At 34.2% G+C, this 21,941-nt stretch overlaps 4 protein-coding genes across 4 annotated transcripts; 3 read left to right on the top strand and 1 right to left on the bottom strand.

Moving 5' to 3' along the window:
• Position 1: 1 nt before the first annotated feature.
• On the top strand, positions 2-5,642 carry LOC128386111 (coiled-coil and C2 domain-containing protein 2A-like). Its single transcript, XM_053345084.1, is given in 10 exon segments — positions 2-1,661; positions 1,664-3,086; positions 3,160-3,380; positions 3,577-3,700; positions 3,809-4,166; positions 4,231-4,776; positions 4,834-4,956; positions 5,020-5,180; positions 5,250-5,325; positions 5,385-5,642. Coding segments are annotated over 10 exon segments (4,875 nt in total). The 5' UTR covers positions 2-7; the 3' UTR covers positions 5,574-5,642.
• Positions 5,636-16,238, bottom strand: LOC128386113 (solute carrier family 12 member 2-like). The gene is made up of 16 exons (XM_053345086.1): positions 15,482-16,238; positions 13,057-13,134; positions 12,764-12,817; positions 12,257-12,514; positions 11,532-11,645; positions 11,361-11,472; positions 10,277-10,401; positions 9,550-10,213; positions 8,835-8,934; positions 8,657-8,768; positions 8,455-8,589; positions 8,274-8,380; positions 7,989-8,200; positions 7,641-7,893; positions 7,001-7,387; positions 5,636-6,939 (listed from the first exon to the last, which is right to left on the bottom strand). Exons 1-16 carry the CDS (start codon positions 15,917-15,919, stop codon positions 6,804-6,806), a joined length of 3,285 nt encoding a protein of 1,094 aa, XP_053201061.1. The 5' UTR covers positions 15,920-16,238; the 3' UTR covers positions 5,636-6,803.
• A 679-nt stretch (positions 16,239-16,917) lies between these two features.
• Positions 16,918-17,871, top strand: LOC128386119 (uncharacterized). Its single transcript, XM_053345101.1, has one exon. It carries the CDS (start codon positions 17,027-17,029, stop codon positions 17,750-17,752), a length of 726 nt encoding a protein of 241 aa, XP_053201076.1. The 5' UTR covers positions 16,918-17,026; the 3' UTR covers positions 17,753-17,871.
• Position 17,872: 1 nt separating this feature from the next.
• Positions 17,873-21,625, top strand: LOC128386114 (piwi-like protein Ago3). The gene is made up of 3 exons (XM_053345087.1): positions 17,873-19,482; positions 19,856-21,253; positions 21,337-21,625. Exons 1-3 carry the CDS (start codon positions 18,028-18,030, stop codon positions 21,421-21,423), a joined length of 2,940 nt encoding a protein of 979 aa, XP_053201062.1. The 5' UTR covers positions 17,873-18,027; the 3' UTR covers positions 21,424-21,625.
• The last annotated feature ends 316 nt before the right edge of the window (positions 21,626-21,941 follow it).

Here is a 21,941-nt window from a genome sequence, read left to right as displayed (position 1 = left end):
GGTGACAATGTTTTCAGAGGAATCAAACTCGGAATCAATATTTAGTAATCGCCATAAATTGGATAACAATGAGGATTCAATTCAGATCGAAAATTTTACCGATCAAATTGACGATTTACCAACAATTCCAACCAATGATTACACCAGTTCCAGGTCAAAATCGGCACCAAGACGACAAGCGCAAGTGACCAATTCAACCAAGAAATTATCATCTACCGATGATTATTATTACAATGAAACTGAATCAATTGAACCTCTTAGGATTGATCATCATTCAACAATCAGTGGTGACGGAGATTCGCCCACAGCTTCAAGGTCAAGTACTGCAACATTTGGAGGCGGAAGTCGGACTGGGACACCGTTGCTCGATCAGACAATATCGGCCGCTTTTCGGACTCGAATCAGATCACGAATCAAGACTGTCAAAGAATCGGTTGATAGATCAAGTCCATTTTCTGGAAAACATTCAGACGATGTTAATGATTTAACCAATTTAATTGAATCACGATTAAAGGGTCGTAAAGATTGGCAGACATCTTTGGCCATTCTGCTTGACCCAAGGTCAAAATTGGCCGCTAATCATTTGGTTTATCCTTCACCCGATGAAAGTTACAACTTTTTCACTTCTTCTTTCAAATCATCACCAGAATCGGTCAAGACAAAATCTATACTTACAACTGACCCTTCAACGGGATCACTTTCATCGTCGATTCCCGATGGCCAGAATCAAGTTGATCAAGAAGAGGAAGAATTGAAAGACGAGGATTCAGATGACCTGAACGAAGACTTTGGAAGCGGTAAATTATTGGTCAAACATTTGTTCGCATCGACGGAAGATCTTCACATATGTGAAAGAGCCGAAGTTGAAATAAGATCACGTTCCGTTAGAAAGGAGACTGAAGATCGGCTGTTGATAGAAACATCGACCGATCCTGTACCTGATCACGTTCGATTCGGCCGAGGTGAAGGTTATAATCCTCGAGGCGATGGACTCTATTGTAATCCTGGTCCTAAAACGATGTCACAGAAAAACATCAACAAATTGTACCAACGATTTTATCGCGATTCTGGCCTATCTTGGTTCCAGGGGAAATTTCAAACTCTCTTTGATTTCCTTTGGAAATATTTCACCATTTGGATAAATTTATTTGATACAATTAAAATTGTCAATTCATCATCATTAACTGACGACAATTTATACTCCGTTCAACCGATAATGTCCAAAAGTGACTTTATCAAGACCCATAAAAAAGGTAAAGCGATCAAGTACCGACTAATATTCAATTTAAACTCGATACAGTTTTCTGGTCACTGGGCTTTTGGAGATGAAAACTTTTTGACTTCTAAATTGTTGAAATTATATCGTAAATATGATCAAATGATTAACGACGAAACAATTACTCTGTTAAATCGTAAAATTAACTCACTCAAAGTGTCGCTAATCAATACGACCACTGAATCAATTGATTCAGTTCACGGATCACAATCTGAGGTCGATCTGCAATCTAACCAACGATGGATCAGGTTGAACAATTATCGTCGACAATTAAGTGAAACATTTGCTTCTCGTCGGGTGGCACTTTCTTCCTTCAGGTCAATTTTACTCGAACTGTTGAGTACGTGGGAAGAGTTGACAGAGAAAAGGCGAATTCAAGGTTTTCTTCGACGACCGTTAAACTGACCTACAAGGAAGAAGCAAACCAATTGTCCGAAGAAGAAGAGAAAATCAATTGGAACAATTTAGTCGATGAAGATTTTCAGTCACAATGGACAATAATCAAAGAGACTTATGAAAAGTTATTAGCTGATTATCGACGTGATCTAAGGTCATGGAAAAGTTGGCAAAGGTCAAACCGACGATCGCCAAAAAGTGATCAAGACGATGAGCGTCCGAACGATGAGATAATTGTTATGGGAAAAGAAAATGGACTCAATTCGAAAGGTTCAATCGAACATGTGAAACCAAAACCACCCGATAAGCCAACGGGTGAAGATGAACTGAGACAACGAATCGCCGATCAAACCTATCTATTAGATGGCCGCGTACCTGGTGAGCCAAAGTTCACCGAGATAAAGTTAACCTTTGACAATCAACTATCAGCTGGTCCTGATTGTCCAGCCTATGAACAGAAACGCAGGTCAACAATGAAACGATTGAAGTATTTTCTTGAGATCAAATTGAACGGGATCCATCGTAGTAAAACAATTGAACAAGAACCCGATCCTAATTTTGTGGTCACTTGGGATCAAAGATTCACTGTTGACCTTACGGAGGAGCCCAAAGAGATGACCTTCCATTTGTGGGAGAAAAAGGGAGGAGCAAAAGTGACCCGATTGACCAGCGGTTCCTTGCCTTGGCCTGATGCGGTCACTTTACCTCAAGAAGAAACTTTAAACTTAATTGAGGAAAATTTTCAAGTTAATCAAAAATCTGATCAACAATTAACATCCCAAGAGCAGCAGCTTTTCACTGATTGTTGTGGTCAATTGTTTTACAATTGCGCTTGGTCAATTGATGATTCTGGGACAATCTTGGCACCGGAAACAGTTTCAAAGGAAATTGATGTTAAGTTAGACTGTCTGTCGATCGATGAAATTAACAGAATCAAGGAGAAGACCAATTCTTTACTTTTAGACCCAAATGATCCCGATAATATTGAAATGTTCAAAACAATCAATCGATATGAACAATTGATGAAGAAAAATGACCAATCGAATGGTCAAATGTCCGTTAATGGAATGAAAAGTTCAACCTTATTGATGAAAAGCTTTCAATTCGTTGATGAATCAGAAATTGAAAATAATCCTCGATTCAAGTTGATCCAACTTCGAGCAAGTAAACACGATAAATTCACTGGACTTTCAGTTCCACTTTTAGAACGAGAAATACCATTAACTATATTCGATGATTCGATTGGAGTTAAAGATTCATCGATTCGACTGTCGAAAGGAATTGAAGCAAAACGAGACAAAGCGCTCAAAATTTTGATTAAAATTCGAAGTAAATTGGTCAATCAATCGGAAGGTTGTATCGACCGGCCTCGAACTTGGGACGATATCGTCGCTGAACCAGATTCTCATGGATTGTAAGTTATGATCTGAGAGTTTCTCTAAATGGAAATTACAATTAGTTAATTGTTTCTTCTTTTCCCTTCACAGGAGCTTTGGATTCCACTTTTTCTTGCCATCACATTCCCGTCGACCTCTTCATCCAACTCGAAAAGAGCGGAAGAAAATCTCTGGACCTTTGGCCGGAAATGGTCAAGTCAAACTGATCATAACAATTATGCACGCGTTCAATGTCCCCGTTAGAATTGAGAACCAACAGTTGGCCGAATCACCGACAACAATTCAGAACAAAGTTAATTCTGAATTTGGAGGTAAACAAATGGCCTTTAATTCAATTCCAATTTAATTGATTCGATTCGATTCGATCCCAATTCAATTAGAATCAAATCAATCATTAAATCATTAAATCATAAATCATAGATCATTAAATTAGAAAGAAATGATTTATAAGGAAAATTTAATCCAATTTAAAATCCAATTCTTAATGAATCTCTTTCAATCGTCTAGATTTGACCTACGAAAGTCGTGTAAGTCCATTTGTCGAAGTTGTTTTCCAGCGGCAAATTGACCGGACCAACACTGCCTACGGAGCTCAACCAACTTGGAATGAGACACTTTCATTAAATTTAAAGTAGGTTAAACAATGAACAATTTTATAATCGATTTGTTTCTAATAATTTAACTGAAACTCCTAATTAAAAATCAACTAATCACCAACAATTTGCCTTTGAAAATCTAGAGCACCGAATGATGATTTTAGTCCTTCAAGTTTAACAACAATTAACGATTGGGTTTATCTAAATTTATTCGATGAGATTCCAATTGACTCCGATTCGCTCCAAGTCCAGCGACTAGAACGACGCTGGTTAGGGTCATTAAAGATTCCATTTTCAACTCTATATCTCAACTCGAAAATCGAAGGTACCTTTAAATTGAACACTCCGCCCGTTCTGTTAGGCTACGAGTACGATTCTCGTTTCTACAAATTGAATCAACATCTTTCGTCCTCGGAATCATCGTCAGCACCAAACACTTACCTGACACTATTTCTAACCATTGATCCGACATTACAACTTCCAGAACCATTAACACTCAAAGTAAGTTGATTAAAGTTCAGTAATCGTAACGATTAATTGATTTATCTTTCTTTCAATTGTTCAGTGTGACTCAAAAGAGCCTGAGAAGATATTAGTTCATGGTAGAAAGTGGGAATTAACTTGTCGCTCGGAATTTCCTTCAAGAGCGATTCGTGCATTCGCAATTGACCTCGAAGCACAATTCGTCTTAATCACTCGTTATATTAGACCAATTAAACCTCCCGAAAGCCTATTAACCAACATCTCTCTCGCTGATGAGGCCATGTACCGATTAGCGCGATTTGTATCACTAATCCCTTCGATACCTGATAATCTGGCACTTCCTGGAACTGAGGACATTTGGATTCCTTGTGACTCGTTTCTCGAAATGCTGATCGGCGATGAAGAGGAACACGCGATCTTATTGTGTAACTATTTCCTCTATCTCGGCAAAAGAGCCGGAGTTATCCTTGGATTTGGAATACCGGAAGGATTAACGGCTTATGTAATCGTCTGGGAATACACTGGTCAAGAACCGTCCATTTGGAACCCGATTTCAGGGGAGAAATATAATATTCGTGACAGTTACATTCCTCTCAACGCAATTGGAACCATATTCACTTCCGAAAATGTAAGTAGATTAAAATCCTTTTACAGCTAATCTTTTAATCTCTTAATCTTAATCCAGGTCTATGCAAATATCCAGAAACAAGATCATCCCAATCGATTGATTTATGATGTAACTAAATCCAGTTGTTGGAGACCTTTATTCAATCGTAAATTTCCCAGCCCAGGACTGATTTCAATCCAAGTAATTAATTAGAAATTAACAATTTCCACCTTATTTTAATCCATCTTCTTAATCCCTACACAGTCCGAGATTCTTGATTACGAACCAATTGACGAAGAATTCATAAAACAATTACAAAACAATTTAGAGAAAAATCTTCGTGAAAGTTTAATGAAATGGAGGAAAAAATCTCGAACTTTTTTCAATCGAACTGCAATTCAACAAATTCGCAAAATCCTTCCAAGGTAATTCCACAATTTAAATCGTTAACTTAATCACTTAATCTCTTTTTCCATCAACAATTAACCCTACAGGTTGGAAAAAAAGCTCGGGAGACTTCAACAGAATGATTTAATTCAAGAGCTTCAAGATATTCTAACTGTTCATAAGGTAATCAGAGATTCTTTCAACTTTCTTACAACTAATTAACTGTTAATTGTTTCAATTAGATGATCGGGTTTCCATTGAATATGCCGTATACAAGTGAGAAGGCGGTAACGGAGGCCGTTTATGCGACGGGACTGCATTTGATTACTGATCGAAAGGTCGATTTTGCTTTGGCTGTTTATCTTCATCCTTATCCTTGTAATTTATTATCTGTTTGGATTTACATTGCAGCTTTAATGAAGGATAAATGATCAACAATTAACTGATTGTCGATGATTCAACTTTTTCTTTTCTATTTTGAATAAAGAAAATCTTTTTAATCATTTTCAGTCAACTTTTTATATGCATCATTTGCAATTACAATTGAAAGATAATTTGTTAATTGTTCAATTGATTACGCGCTAAATTTTCGTATTTAAATTGTTGTTGTTGTTTACAAATGCTGATTCATTGAATGCATTTAATTTGTTATTATTAGTTGAGTGTGGTTATTGTTTGTTTTGAATAGTAGGAAGAATCAAATCAATGATTAAAGCTTAATTTACGTTTAGATAATAATAATTATAATCTAATTATAAAATCAGATCTACTACTGATTAAGAGTATCGTTGATAATGAAGATATAAGTTAATTTTGGTGCGTTAACAAGTTTGGTGATGAAATTGTTGTCCTTTGTTTTGATCGCTAATTAAATTGTCAATTTAACCCCAAATTTAACCCACAAGAGGGAAGAAGATGATGTGATGATGATAAGAAGGTTGTAGAAAGAGTAAAAAATTGAAATTTTATATTAATCAGCTTATTCTATCCTACGAATCAGAGTTAATTGGTCCACTTAATGGTCAAGGTGAAAATCTGGTTATACGTGAAGAAAATAGAAAAGAAAATTGATTCCGGAATCATTGGAAGGTTTTTACGGTGGTGACGACGGCCAATTGGATTTGGAAGGCTCATTCTGATGATAATTGAATCATCTTCAGGATGATAAGGCAAAGGAGTGGGAAATTGTTCACATCGAGCTGTTCATTTGTTTTTCTATTACAATAATCGCCCTGATTGAGGGTGGTTTCCTTTTTCAGGCCATTAGTTTGTTCATTCTGAAAACATTGGTGTGTAGGTGGTTAACTTGGATGATGTGGAAGAGATAAGGTGGGAAAAGATGACTAATAAGAAAGAGATGAAAGATTTATGAAAGTTAAATAAAGAAGAAAAAATAAAAGCCCAGTTCAAATTAGAAATGATGATGATAAAAGTCAGAATGGAAGATAAAAGAGAGTAAACGTATCTCTCTTTGCCAAAGAATTGAGGAGATACTTGGATGAAGAAAAAAGGAAGATGAGAAGGAGAAAGAGGGAAAAGGACTAAAATAAATGACGAACAAAAAAACAAAATGTAAACAGAGAAACAAAAGGAGTCTACAGGTAGCTGAATCTGAGCCTTTTCCACTCTCAATTCAGTTTCAATTACATGAAAATTAAGTCTTAAGAGTAAAATGTAAGGACACTTGTTTGATTTCCTCGGACTAAGAGGAAAGGCGGCATATCGGCTGTTAGTGTTTCCAACCAGGCCATATAAAGAGCGGCTGAACAGGTTCCCTTGCGAGGCATTGGAAGAGTCCTATGAAAATAAGTCAATTTGTTAATTGTAATCAACTGATTGTTATTATACTACTACTTACATAACGATGAGAGATGCATCCATTGAATGTTGAACAAGAAGCTCTCTCAGTCTAATATGACGATACGATTTGTTTTTTAAGGCTAAATATTCAGAATCGGATATCGAAACATTGATTCCATCAATGTCCCCGCCGCTGCTAACGTCGTTCCCAGAGTCGTTCATTTTTATCGGCTCTTCATCTAGATCTTTTGTCCGCCATTTGGAGATCATCTCGTTAAATGCTTGACGATTTTTCTCTGCTGGTGGACGAACAATATCCGATATAACGGTAACATCAGAATATTCAATTCGAAATTTGTTCAAAAGAGCAGCCATGTTACGCTGTTCTTGATTAAGATCATCTTTTTTATTGGCTAATGCGAAAACCCGAAGTTTACATCCAGACCTAGAAAAGAAATTACAAAAAAATATTAATACAAACATCAAATCAAAACAATTAGAATAAGAAAAAAAAATCATAAGAAGAGAAAGAAAAAAATTACTATTGATGAGAACAATCAACTCTATTGATCCATAATTCTAATGTCATCTTGATGATATATCTTTTGAATTAAATTCAATCAATAGATTTTATTGTTCGAAATGATTTTTTTTCTTTCCCTGAGTTTCAATTCAAAGAAGAAACAAAAAAAACCAACCATTGTTTCCGAGTGGATAAAATGTAAGGCATCAACATTGTAAGTCCACCGTCATCGTAGAGCCACCAAACATCAATTGTTGACTTTTTCTGTTTTCGTTGGAATTGATTGATTGTTGATAGGATAGTTTTCGAAATAACTGATTGTTCATCATTATCCCGATCACCAGAAAGAGCTGATTTAATATCACCTTTCTGATCATCATAATTAGTAGCCAAAGGTGATTCATCGTCCGAGCTATCGCCACTGTTGGCTACAAGAGGAACAAAATTTCAATCAATTGATCATCATAACCTTCAATGATTAATTGTTTAATAGTAAATTGTGTTCTTAACATGATTCACTTACTTTGAGATGTAACTGAATCATAGGCTGCGAGTAAACTTTCACCTTTCTCAACATCATTTGGCTTAATTTTCTTATCAACTTTAATTGCTTTCAATGGTTTATCTTCATCGATATTATTATCAACAGCATGAGATAATCTTCCATATCTTGAATGATCTAATCCCTTCTCAAGTCGTAGAATACATAAAGCCATGTGTTTATCGAAAGCCTCACTGAGAAAAATAAATCATCATTAAGATTAAATTGTAATTAGTTAATCAAGAAAAAGAAAATCATTCAACTTACTGAATTACAGAAAAGTATTCAAATAACTCTTGTTTATTGCAGTCTTGCCAATCGTTTTTATAACCAAGCATGACAGTATTTGGCCTTAGCTTTCCGATTCCCGTGCACTAATATAAATTGTAATTAAATGATCGATTGGTTAATAAATATTTTATGGGAAATTTGATTGATTAAATGTTACCTGGATCATTGATTTAGCTCCTGATACAAAGGATGTATCATCGCTCAAAGTGTAAAATGATTTGATTTTACGTTTCGAGAGCCAATCGTTGCTTTGATGTGTTAAATTTTCCCGTGATTTTTGATTCAATCGAGGCTAATCATCAAGTAATTAAATCTAGTTAATTTACGAGTCAATTAATCATTGTCATCCTGGTTATTACCTGAACAATATGACCACAGATCATAAGTCCGATATCTTTGATTATTTGGTAACTGAAGTCAACAAGAGGAGGTCGGGCATAAGCATTTCCAGTTAGAACTAAAATTTGTGGCCTGAAAATAGAGATTCAAACAATTAGAATTATTATTTAATTGGATCGACTGATTATCTGCAATTACCTATAAGTTTTTATGTGATTCGGAATAAGGTTAAGTTTGTAGGCTGTTTGAAGAGCTGATCTGTAAGTAGCTGCTTGAGTTGATGAGCCCCAGTTGACATCTAAATCAAATCAAGATAATCAATGAATGTTAATTGAATCAAATTAGATAATCAAATCAAAGAGAATGTTCAATTTACAATGATAACAATAAGGAAAACAAAATATTTTAACAGAATCGACAGATTATATCAACAAACAAGACAAAAACTGTCAGTATTAACATGTAACATATTAATAGACATTCAATCAACAATTTATTGATTGTCTGTGATGATTAGGATGATAATGACGAGGATCAGGGAAGTAAACTTTAAAGGTAGAAAGTCTCGTGTTCAAGATAAATTTACAACAAAAAAGTCTATTGTCTATGAGAACTGAATTTAGCTCAACTATTTTCACAACGATTATTATTAGACAATTGTGATCGTCTTTGATCAAAATTATCGTCTTAATCTTTAACAACAATCGAAAACAATTTAATGACTCTAATCTTTATATTAATAGTTTCACTGTTCAGAGTAATTTGTCTTCACCATGGTTTCCATTTTGATGTAATTCAACACGATAGTTTTGTCACTTGATACTTTTCAAATGGTCTATTAATAATATTGATCATTTTTTTGTTTGATTTGTCGGATTAAACTTATTCTGATGATTATAATAGTTGTAATTACCTGGTTTACGGTAGAGAACCACAAAATATAAAGCAAAGCATAAGATGAAGGTGATCAGAGATGCAGACCAATTGATGATAAACATAACTACGAGACACAGAATCGCACCGATCAGTGAGATCCACATATTGTAGAAACGGAAAGAAGGTCGGAAACCCAATGATTTAGCATACGAAACATGGAAACAGGAAAAATTGATAAGACAATAAGCTGATAGGAAAAAGTTCGAAATGATTGGTGCGATTACGTTTAGATCACCAAGAGCACAACCAGCGAGGGCAATAAGAAAAGCTAAGATATAACCACGACGAGGTTCGTTATTTTTACCATGGCCTTTGCCAAAGTAATGAATAAAAGGGAATAGTCTGTCTTTACAAAGAGCTTGGAAAACTTTTGGTGCACTGATTAAACTTGCCAAAGCTGAGGAAAGCGCTGCAGCCCATGTTCCCGCCGTGATAAGTGGACTGTACAAAGATATAAGTGCCATCATATTGTAATTATGGTGAAGTCCTTGAGGTTTACCATCAAATAAAATTGCCGTTCCATTGGCTGATAAAACCTCCCGTTCACTTGTTATACCAAAGATCCAGGCAAAGCCAAGGTAAGATGCTGATGTTATGACGATCCCTAACATGGTACCAAGAGGAATAGCTTGTTGGGGATCCTAAATCGCAATTAAATGGGGAAATAATTATCATCTAATTATTCAGTGAAATTGATTTATTACCTTAAGATCACCAGAGATGTTAGCACCAGCAAGAATTCCAGTTGCCGCCGGGAAGAAGATGGCAAATATTGAGAAGAAAGTTTCACCTCGAAAATCAGGACCAAAGTTTTTGATTACCAGTTCATCTGATGATCAACAATCAAATTAGAAAATCAATTAGTTTACAAGAATAATTAAGTTAGAGTTCAAGTATTGATTTTTAACGATTTATCATTAACCAACATTTAATTGGTACTTTTAAGAAACAATTGCTCGATCAGTTGATTAATTGTAACAATTTATGACCTTAAAAGACAATCACATCGTTTATATGATATACTTTAAGTGTTTTACAATTAACAGAATCATATGGTTTTAACCTTCATATCTAATGATTAAGAGTCAAAATAAATTGTTTGAAAACGTCAATTGTTAACAATTTACAAAGAAAAACAAATCAACTGATGCAATTTACGGAACAATTAACTCAATATATGGAAATAGTTTCATAAACATCATCAAGACAATTATTACAATTATAACTATGACAATAGTTAATTTTTTGTAATTGATTGATTTACTTTAGATGGTGATTAGTTTAATTTTCATCCACTCATTTAAAATTGCAAAAAGTTAATCAATAAGCTAATTTGAATAACAATTACAAATTTAATTACCCAATACTAATAGTTATCAAAAATTAAGGCGTTAGAAAAATTGAATTAATTAAAACTACATGTACCATGATAATTAACTTATACATGTAAGTTGCTTAGGACAAAAACTCAATCAAGTTTTAAGTTGATGGACTAGGTCAATAAACTTAATTGTGATTAGTAAAGTTAATAGTCTCAGCTAATTGCTAGGATTGCAATCAATTTGTTGCAATCTTATTGCAAAATAATTAAGCAAAAAAAAGTAATAAAAAGGTTAACCATAAATTGTAGGATTTGAACAAATAAAATAATCCATAAATTAATTATTAACACAATCAATAGATTGTATCTAATAAGAGCATAAATCTAATCAATGCTTGAAAGTGAAGAGATTAAACTTAATTAATGAATTACTGGTTAATTTTAATTAACATCAAGTGGTCACTTACTCGAATAGCCGACAAATCCTCGTTCACGTTTTTGCTCGTCGGGTGGGATAAATGATCCGAGGACAAAATTGGCCATTGCCGCGAGTAGGATGAATAGCAGACAAATTTGGGTCTATTTATATAGTAAGATAAATTGGTAGCACAATTAAATTAATAATTAAATTTGATTACCTTAGCTTCCCATTCTGTACCTATCAGTGCGATGCCCAATAAAACGAGAACCGTTAGACAGCCAATCAAGCGGGTATTGTTTATATCATCAGCAAATAATATAATCTCATTGTCCTAAATGATTAAAAAAATAACAGATAATTAATTAAATGACAGACTGGGATGAAAGAACTTGTCTGAATCTAGTTGATTAAAAATCAAGTAAAAAAAATGATACATGTACGTTGACAGTTTAAATGAATGTCAAGCTAATTGTTGACACTCATGTTAAGAGAGTAATTGTGATTGTAATTGCTCATATTGTTTACTTTTCCATAATAATAATGACAATCAAAACATAGATTATCGTTAAACTGTTAATTTGCTGATCAATTACTCTAATTTGATGCCAAATTCAGTCAAGGTTTCAATCTTATCGGTCACAAGTTTGATGCTTTAAATTGCCATTAGGACGAAATGAGATCGTTATTAATGTTAATTTTGATCAACTGATCAATGACACTGATGATTTAATTTACAATTTACGAGTAAATGTTAATTTCTGTCATCCCCCCATCTCAATTTGTCAACAATTTTGTTTATAAACAAAATTGTCATGATAAACATTCAATGTTTTCTTACGCAAACAGATGACTGGATAACATTGAATTTGTTGATTAATTTGTAGTACACATGCTGATTGAAATGTGATTAAGATGAAAATTTATGAATAAGATGAAATTTACCTTTAACAAGGTTGAAACTGTTTCTGCAAAACCAATTGCATACATGGCAACAGCTACAGCATTTGCTATTGAAAATATAACTCCAATGGAACCGCCAAATTCTGGACCTAAACTACGGGATATCATGTAATAAGATCCACCACCACGAACTTCACCATTGGTGCAAATGGCGGACATTGAAAGAGTTGTGATAACAGTGACCAGTGAGGCAGTGAGGACAATTAAACTAGCATAACCTATTCCTGCTTGAGAGACAACCTAAATCAATAAATGACAGAGGAAAAAATGATAAAATTGAATCCAAAAAGTTAATGGAGAAAAGGGTAGAAAGAGGTGGAAGTGGGAGGAGGAGAGTGAGTAAGTGAGAGAGATACAGGGAGGAAGGAAATTGAATCTAAATATTGTGTGTGCGTGGTAAGAGGTAACATAGAGATTTAATTATGTTAGAAATATGGAGAAATTGTTAATGATTGTAAACAAAAACATGAAACAATTTTCGAGACTTACCCATGAGAGACGGAGAAACAACATAACTCCCCAGATATTTACTAGACATCGTACCTGAGAAGAGAGAGAGAGAGAGAGAGAGAGAGAGAGAGAGAGAGAGAGAGAGAGAGAGAGATTATCATAGTGGATGAATGAATGTCAATCAGTGACTATTAGTGATTGAATGAGTGTCCAGGTAATAAACTTTTAACCTTAATGTCATAAAACCGCAACAATAAAATCATTGACGATGATCAAATCGATTAAGAAAAAGTTTATTAATCATGATTTGGATAATGAAACAATCAACTAACCAAAACTCCTTTAACCCAACCAAATTTAACAGCCGATTCTCCAGGATCCGGTGAAATCAATGATTTCCGGTCTTTCCGCTAGAATAGAAGGATGAAAAAAGAGAAAAAATTATTATCTTCATCATATTCATCATCATATTCATCATCTTAATCATGATAATGTTCGTAATGGCCTTCAAAACAATGGTTCATGTTCAATGAATAAGTTTTTTACCATTGGTTTTTTTGCTTTCTCAAGCTTTTTCCCTTTTCCAATTTCATATTTTCTTTACATTAACCATGTTTACACTTAAAATATTATGATTAAATAATCATCTTAACATGATTATCTTTTGCGAGTGATTAACAATTTATTGATCTGAAACCAAAATTACTATTAAGATTTATGTGAAAGTTTGAGTAAACAATGAATGGAAATGTTTTCTTTCAATTTTTACTAGTACAATCCTCACTAGAGAGTTGAAATTTGATAGTAAATTGTTAATTATTAATCATAACAATTAGCCAAGGTTAAACAAGTTTTTGTAATAATATCAGGATGTGATGGGTGATTAACTAGTGAGAGATACAATCATTTAATGATTAGTGATGAAAAGACATAATTGATTGAGAGAGAAAGTTAAACATAAGTTTCGATTATTGTAATCAGATGTAAGCAAATTAACAATTATTATGGTTTAAATCAGGCACTAATTGTGATTAGTTAAGATGAAATTAGAAGCTATAAGTTCATTATCAAGCTAATCAATCAATGGCAATGGCCTGGGAAGACCTGGAAAATCAACTCAATAGCTCAATACAAGTCATTGCCATTTATCAATTAGCTTAACCTTTTTTTGAATCATTTAAGATTTTAATCAACAATCAAGTGAAAGTAAAACAAATCATTAAGTTAATTGAATGATGGTGATGGTTAATGATGATCATTGATGAATAACTATAAAAAAACAGAACGAGTTTTGACTAAAATCAACAAGAAATTCTCATCATCAACAAGTTAATTGTAATAACAAGTAGTTAATAAACTAAATTAATCAACAGGAAAATTAATTATTTGCATAGGAAGATGAGAAAATATTAAAGAGTTAACGAGGCCTCTAAATTATTGATTATATTAACAATTAAGAGTAATTAAAATGATTTAAAATGTTTTTACATTACTTTTTAATTGTTACAATCAATTGACAATAATAACCTAAGGGTAACGACGAAAACAAAATGCAAAGGAGACAATTCAAATGATACATGATAATGTATTAATAGATTAATTAATTGCTTTCTTGAAGTGATAGGAAATCTGTTCGAGTGATTGGTGAAATTGCTTCTCTCTTAATTCAGTTAAATAAGGACAACAATTAACTAGAAATAATAATCTATTCATAGGTTTACTATTTTTGGATTGGCTAAGGATCTTGAACCTGAGAATGTATTATTTTGAGAAAATAATGTGTAACGGAAACGGAAAAGATAAAGAGAGAGAGAGAGAGAGAGAGAGAGAGAGAGAGAGAGAGAGAGAGAGAGAGAAACATTATGATGAATATTATGTTCATGATTAAACATCAATCGGTTTTGGTGATCAGAGTAAATATTAGGTTCTAAGTAATTACTAGACAATTGATAAACATGAAAAGACAATTATTCAAAAATCGTCATCATCATAAGCATCATAATCATTGAATACGAGAAAAGTAAACACAGTTTCATGGTGTTTGATTTTCCATGGAAATGAAAATAATGATCACCAACTATTCACTGCCCACTTGAAGGTTTTTTTAAAGTAATAGCACAAGAATGATGATTATCATCATCATCATAATCATGTTGATTTAATATAAATATTATATTAACAAACTGTGAAAATCATTCATCACGTAGATCTAATGTTAGTAAAAGAATAATTTTTTTCTTCTTATTCTTAACCTATGGATTAGTAGTCGTTGACCTGAACTCTATGTGAATCATTTACAATTACATTGATTTCTCATCATCTTATCAAGACCCATCCTGATGATGATGAAATTGTGGGAGATAAAGTGGAAATTACTTGAATTTAATTTCTCTCTCAATTCAAATGTAATGGTTAAAATGCAATGTGAAACCAATGATACATTTAAATTGCCTAACCCATGGTGATGATGTGTAGATGATGATGATTAATGTAGAGAGAGAGAAAAAATGATTTTCTCTTCGGAATCAAAGGTAAAAGATGAAAGTATAAATATTAATACATGTATTAACATTGGGATGGTTAATATAATCAATAAGAAATTATTAACATCGATAGTAATGATATTAAGTGTATCTATATGAAAATACCACACCTTTGGGGTTGATACTTTTCTCACGGTGATGAAAAGAGATGAAATTTTTTAAAAAGAAAGGGAAAAGTAAGTAAAAAAATTAAGGCGGTTAAATGATTAGATACCTTGGTTGAATCATGAAATGATGAAATTTCACAGCCATGAAGTTCATCCAATGTTGGCCGAGTCATATGTCCATGAACCGAATTCATGTCTCTGTAATGGTCGACCCTTGGTAGAGCTTCCCTGGTATAATGTCGAAAGCTTTTCAAATTTTTAGTGTCATAAACTGTATGGGTGTTGTTATAATCCACTGAACTTTGATGATTAAAATGAGTCGGTGAAGAGGTTACACGATCACCATTCTCATCATATTCTTCATCATCATCATCTTCATGATTGTATTTATCATCATAATCGGCATCATGTCCATTTGTATGATCGTAACCATTGAGAGCAATTTCCTCACCAGGTTGACCATCTTCATTTTTAAGATCACCACCACCACCGGTCACTTTGGCAACTTGAAATCGAGATGATTGAGCCAAATTTGTTTCCGACATCGAAGAAGAAAAAAAACGAAAGAAATTAAGATAAAGACAAAAGACACAAATAAAAAAAAGAAATTCGAACAAAAAACAAAAGAAACCAAAAAAGAGAATAGAACAAACAAAAAGAAGCGAATTTAAAAGGTTCTATCTACACAATATGTTGAAAGTCTTCTCTTTTACTTTTGTTCCTCGATGAGTTGAAAACAAAATTCTCTGAGAGAATCAACAAAGTGAAAGAAATGTTATTTCAGAAAAAGTTATACAAAATTCTGAGAAATAAAAGTTACGAGATAAAACACTGAATGTTCAGCAATGAACGATGACTAAACTCCAACTGAATAACAACCGGTAACCAAGATGAATTGGGTTGGATTCATTTGGTTACCATGACAACGCAAAGTAACCGGTTAATTTTGATCGCTTTTCTTGTTACATAATTAGAGTTACATAATTAGTGGTAATTAATTAACTTACCTTTTGTTAATTAGAATTAATGTAACAATTAGATTAATTAGTGAACAGTTTTTTTTGTAGAATTGTAGTGATTTTCAAGGTTATCGAAAGAATTTCCATCTTAATCTCTGTTTAAAGTTGAACATCCAATCATCATCTTCTTTTTATCAATCATTTTCTTTTCTCTTGTGATTTTTTGTTCTCTTTTGTATTTTTTGTTCTTTTCTTTTTTATAGATTGTGACCAATGTCAATGGTTTTTTTTTTGCTGATTGTTCTTTCATCACGAGATTGACCAAAGGGAAATCTATTCCCATCTGATTTTCCTTCATTTTTAACCTCCATTTCGCTAATTCACCCTTGCAACTTTATCTGGATTGGAGTACAAATTGAGATGAAAAATTTTTCTCCCCATGGGATATTTTTTTTTTGACCATTTCAAAGGTCAATTGTGATTTAATTTCTCTCTCCCTCTTTTTTTACTCTCTCTCTCTCTCTCTCCCTCTGTAAACATGTAGGAAAAGCAATAGCTTAATTGGTGAGTGGTTTCTTTGCTTATTTAATCCATGGATGTGTTTGATTAACGATTACTGTTTACTCAAGACAATCTTGAATCCACTTCTGTTATACACTTACTTTTTACACTCTATTTTGTATTTTGTTAATTATGTCTCATCAATTTAAATTGTTTATTTCAACTCTTTTTATCTTTTCAGTGGTTGTTGATCAATCATCTGCTACTCTTGGTATTTTTGGACTTGATACTCTAGCGCAATTAGCTGGATTAACTGGATCATCAAGTGGATTAAATAGATTTGGTCAAGGGGGAAGAGTTGGTGGCGGTTTATTTCCACCAAGTCATCGTTCTGATCGTTCACCTTCCGAATCAGCCCCAACCGAACCTTGGCCTAGTGCAGTTAGAATAGTTGATTTCACGGATTTACCCACTTTACTCTTTTCTCGGCCCAACATGACCGATGCAAAGTCTTCCGGTTCACTATGGTCAAGTATTTTCAACATATTCAACAATTCACCCGATGAGACAATCAATGATGAAATGGATCGTGATAATGTCGCCTGGTTTGCAATTCCTGGTTATAATCAATTTTTGGCCAATGGGTCAGGTTTAGTTCATTCAATTCTTCCCGGTTTATTGGTACCAGCAAAAGTGACCATTGATCAATTGAATCAAACTAAATTTCCTACTTTTAATCCAATCAACAATTTCACCAATATGTTTCCTCTTAATTTTTTATTCAATCATGATTTGTCAAACATTAACTCCAATCCATTTAATCTACCACTTCCATCCAATCAACTACCAACTTCTGACCAGCAAGAACAAAACTTTTCTCAAATGGAAACGCTTAAAATGGCTCAGCCAATTGATTAATTGTTGCTAATTGTTTTTATCTCTCATCAATCATTGTTTTTATTTGTTATCTTTTTGTAGATGGCACCACTGATTTTCTATAAATAGATTCACTTGATTAAATTTGCATTTTATTTTTAGCTTTTTTTGAACTTGTTAACATTACCTTTATTTTTAATCTTCGTACTTTCGGATTTTATATTATCTCTTTTGATTTCGCCTGTTTTTCCATTTTGATTCCATTTTTTTTCTACCATCGGACTTTGATTATATTCGTTAAGTGTCATTTCTCATCTATGGCTGGACGAGGAAAACCCGGTGGCCGAGGGGGCAAACAGTTACTCCTTCAGACACTTCAGCGGCTGAAAATTGAGCAGCAAAGACAAGCCCGAGAAGAGGAAGAGGCGAAACAAGGACTAGGAAGTCCACCCCAAGCATCGACCTCCAAACAAGAGGTTGAATCTACTTCGGACTCCGAGGTGTCAACTCCTGCTTCCGGTCAGTCAGAAGCCTCTAACCCTCCATCGGAACAACAATCTGTTGCTTCAGCTTCTGACACCGATTCACATGGTTCCAATTCCCCTGCTGCGCCTTCGTCTCCGTCTGGATCTCGAGGTGATAGTCCAGAACGGAATATTAAAATTCGTGGTAAATTTAATAGATTTCTCATCAAAAAGACTCCACCTGATACTCCGAGATCCCAATCTCCTGAACCATCGGAAAGTGAAGATTCATCGACTCAGACTAGTGACAGCAGTAAATCAAGTCCGAAATCAAGTCCGAAGTCAAGTTTAGCTCAATCTTCGGCGGCAAGTGAAACGGGTGATTCTTCACCAGCATCAGGAGGATCTCGATCACCAGTTCCCTCGGTCTCTTCAACTACAACCGAATCCATCGCTGGTCCACCAGTTCCTTCGGCTTTGAGACCAATTGAGAACAAAGTTGTTGGCCAGGATGGAGAGAAATTTAAAGTCGCTGTAAATTATATGAAGATTAATGTGAAATCCAAGAAAAAAATTCACCTGTACGCAGTTTTCTTCGAGCCGAATATCGATTCAATAACCTTGCGAAGAAAAATTCTAAATTCTCCTGAAGTTCAAGAAAAGATTGGAACTATTTCCAACTTCACTGGAACTAATCTTTTCCTTCCTCACAGATTGGAAGAAGAGCCTTGCATCATTTCCACCGTTAATCCAGCGGTCGAAATTCCCGTCATTCTAACCATCACTCATGTTAAAGTGCCTCCGACTGAAGAATTAGTTAATTTCTACAACAATCTATTCAACAAGGTGATGAGAGCGATGCAATTGGTTGAACTAAACATGCACCATTATAATCCCACCGGTAAGATTGATGTTCCAGCCCATAAACTAGAAGTCTGGCCTGGTTATGTTTGTGCGATCCAAGAGTACGATGGTGGACTTATGCTTAACGTGGACACTGCCCATCGGGTTCTTCGTAAGAAAACGGCCCGTGAAATGTTACACGAACTCTTCCAAGACGATCCTTCGAAATTTGCTATAAGAGCAAACAAGTTACTCGTCGGAGCGATTGTTCTAACTCGATATAATAACCGTGCCTATCGAATCGACGACATTGACTTTACTCGAACCCCTTCATCCAAATTCACCATGAAAGAAGGTCAAGAGATCACTTTCATTGATTATTTCCGACAACATTGGGGCGTCGATATCAAAGATGGAAAACAACCTTTACTCCTCCATAGACCAAAACCAAGGCGAAATCAAACCGTAAGTATCTCGTTCTACAATCAGTTAATTATAACAATCAACTTGATCTCAAGAATGTTTTCTTTCAATATCTTTTGTTTACGAAGTTAATTGTTATCCTCTCTCTCTCTCTCTCTCTCTTCTCTCTCTCTCTCTCTCTCTCTCTCTCTCTCTTCTCTTTCTGACTTAATTATCTCTGTTGTTGAGATTAATTAACCACGATGACCTTTAATCTAATAGCTTTTTCTCTCCAATCATAATTTACTTTGCTTCTACTATTAAGTCATTTAATGAGCAGATATCATAAACTTACCTTGACTCATTGATTTATGATTGATTAATAATAGATTTCTAATTATGTCTGTTTCTTTTTGTTTAATTGTTTTGTCTAAAGGAGGAATCACCTCTTATTTGTTTGGTACCTGAGTTGTCATATTTAACTGGACTTACTGATGATATTCGTTCTGACCATCGGGTTATGAAAGATTTGGCTACACATACGAAGATATCGCCTGAGGCTAAATATAAACGATTAGTTGATTTTATTCAGCATGCAAATTCTTGTGAAGCCTCGAGAAAAATTCTCACCGATTGGGGTATGGAAATTGATGCCAGGCCATTTGAAACTTACGCTCGTAAATTTGGATATGAAAAGCTGACCTTTGGTAATGGTGTTGAACATTCAGCGGGTGATAAAGCAGAATGGGGAATGAAAATTAAAGACGCTGTCATTTTGGCATCTAAACCGATAAAACGTTGGTACTTCATTTACAATGCTCGAGATCGAGCTAAAGCCGATGAATTTTTGAAAATGTTACAACAAGTTGCTCGAAAATTGGGTTTCTCTTTTGACAATCCTCGAAAAACTGAACTTCGAGATGACCACGCCAACACATACAAACAGACACTTAGAGAGGTTGATAAAAGCGCTGAGTTAATTGTGGTCATGACTCCAGGATCTTCACAACGAGAGGATCGATACGCGGCAATTAAACAACTTTGCTGCATTGACCTGGGAATACCTTCCCAAGTGGTTCGAGTGGCCACTTTAACACCAAACAAATTTAGATCAGTTTGCATCAACATCGCCATGCAAATCGCTTGTAAACAAGGTGGTCAATTATGGTCCGTTGCAATGCCATTAGCGGCTACCATGTACGTTGGCCTTGATTCCTATCACGATCCGTCCAATAAAGCGCGTTCAGTTGTTGGGGTTGTTTCATCGATGAATAAAAATGCGACCCAATGGTATTCCCGTTGTTACTTTCAAAATCGACGTGAGGAAATTGTCAACACTTTTGGAGGTGCGATTGTCGCTGCCATTCGTAGATACATGGATATTAATAAGTATATGCCTGGCAAAATTTTCATCTATCGTGATGGTGTTGGTGATGGGGATTTAGCGACAGTTCGTGATTACGAGATTCCACAAATGGGTGAATCGATTAAAGGTTTAATTGAGTCTTTACCAGAATTAAAATTAGAAATGCCAAAGATCACTCTTGTTGTAGTCCAAAAACGAGTCAACGTTAAACTTATGCATTTATCTGGACGTAACATGACCAATCCACCGCCTGGGTCAGTTATCGATCACACGGTCACCCGACGACAATTTTATGACTTTTATTTGGTATCTCAACATGTTCACCAAGGAACCGTTACCCCGACACATTACATTTCACTTATTGACGAATGTGGCCTTGGACCAGATAAACTTCAAAGATTATCCTACAAATTAACTCATCTTTACTATAACTTTCCAGCGACAATTAGAGTCCCTGCTCCGTGTCAGGTAAGAAAATTAACCAAATCTAATTACTTTATCAATCGATATCAATAATTAATCTCATTTTTTTCCTCTCTTCTTTTCCCCAGTACGCTCATAAATTGGCCTTTCTTATGGGTCAATATGTCCAAAGTAAACCAAGTGATGATCTTCAAGATAAACTTTATTACCTTTAACCTTGGTAGTTTGATATTCCCGATATTTTTGATGATTTTAATTGTTTTTTTGCTTGACTACCAAAAGACCTGAACCTTACCTTGAACTCTAAAAGATTTACATGAACAATTATTCATTTTATTGCATTTTCCTTAACAAAACCGAACTTTTAAAACTTAAATAAAGCTGATTAAATACAAATTAAACAATAAACTTAACTAATTGTTTGAGATTAAAACTTAATCGTGAACGAATTTGATTTTTATAGACAATCGATTCTACGAGATGGCGACACTTATTTGTAGAAGAAAAAATTGTTCAATTGTTGACCGAAAGATGGAGATTGAATCAACTCAACTTGATTTTTAATTATTAATTTTTAATCAAGAATTAAATTAACTAAATCTAATTGTTTTTATCTAATTATCTTGTTGTCTTCGAAAGGTAAGAACTTGGTTAATTATTTGGTGAAGAAAACAAGCCAAGTGAACAATTCGAACAAAAATTTGTTCTCTTTTTCTGATTTTCTATTCTATTA

This window comes from Panonychus citri, unplaced genomic scaffold (assembly GCF_014898815.1).
Source record: "Panonychus citri isolate SS breed McGregor unplaced genomic scaffold, ASM1489881v1 Contig00063, whole genome shotgun sequence".
Lineage (NCBI taxonomy): Eukaryota > Metazoa > Arthropoda > Arachnida > Trombidiformes > Tetranychidae > Panonychus > Panonychus citri.
Note: the sequence above shows the minus strand (reverse complement) of the source record. Positions and strands in the feature narration are given on the sequence as shown.

Excerpts from the sequence above, each read along its gene's own strand:
- LOC128386113 (XM_053345086.1), bottom strand. The coding sequence starts at position 15,919 with ATGTCGGAAACAAATTTGGCTCAATCATCTCGATTTCAAGTTGCCAAA. Across the intron at positions 13,135-15,481 it reads CATTTCATGATTCAACCAAG|CGGAAAGACCGGAAATCATT; the intron begins GTATCTAATCAT and ends CTTCTATTCTAG. Across the intron at positions 10,214-10,276 it reads ACATCTCTGGTGATCTTAAG|GATCCCCAACAAGCTATTCC; the intron begins GTAATAAATCAA and ends ATTGCGATTTAG.
- LOC128386119 (XM_053345101.1), top strand. The coding sequence starts at position 17,027 with ATGTCTCATCAATTTAAATTGTTTATTTCAACTCTTTTTATCTTTTCA.
- LOC128386114 (XM_053345087.1), top strand. The coding sequence starts at position 18,028 with ATGGCTGGACGAGGAAAACCCGGTGGCCGAGGGGGCAAACAGTTACTC. Across the intron at positions 19,483-19,855 it reads AACCAAGGCGAAATCAAACC|GAGGAATCACCTCTTATTTG; the intron begins GTAAGTATCTCG and ends TTTTGTCTAAAG. Across the intron at positions 21,254-21,336 it reads GAGTCCCTGCTCCGTGTCAG|TACGCTCATAAATTGGCCTT; the intron begins GTAAGAAAATTA and ends TCTTTTCCCCAG.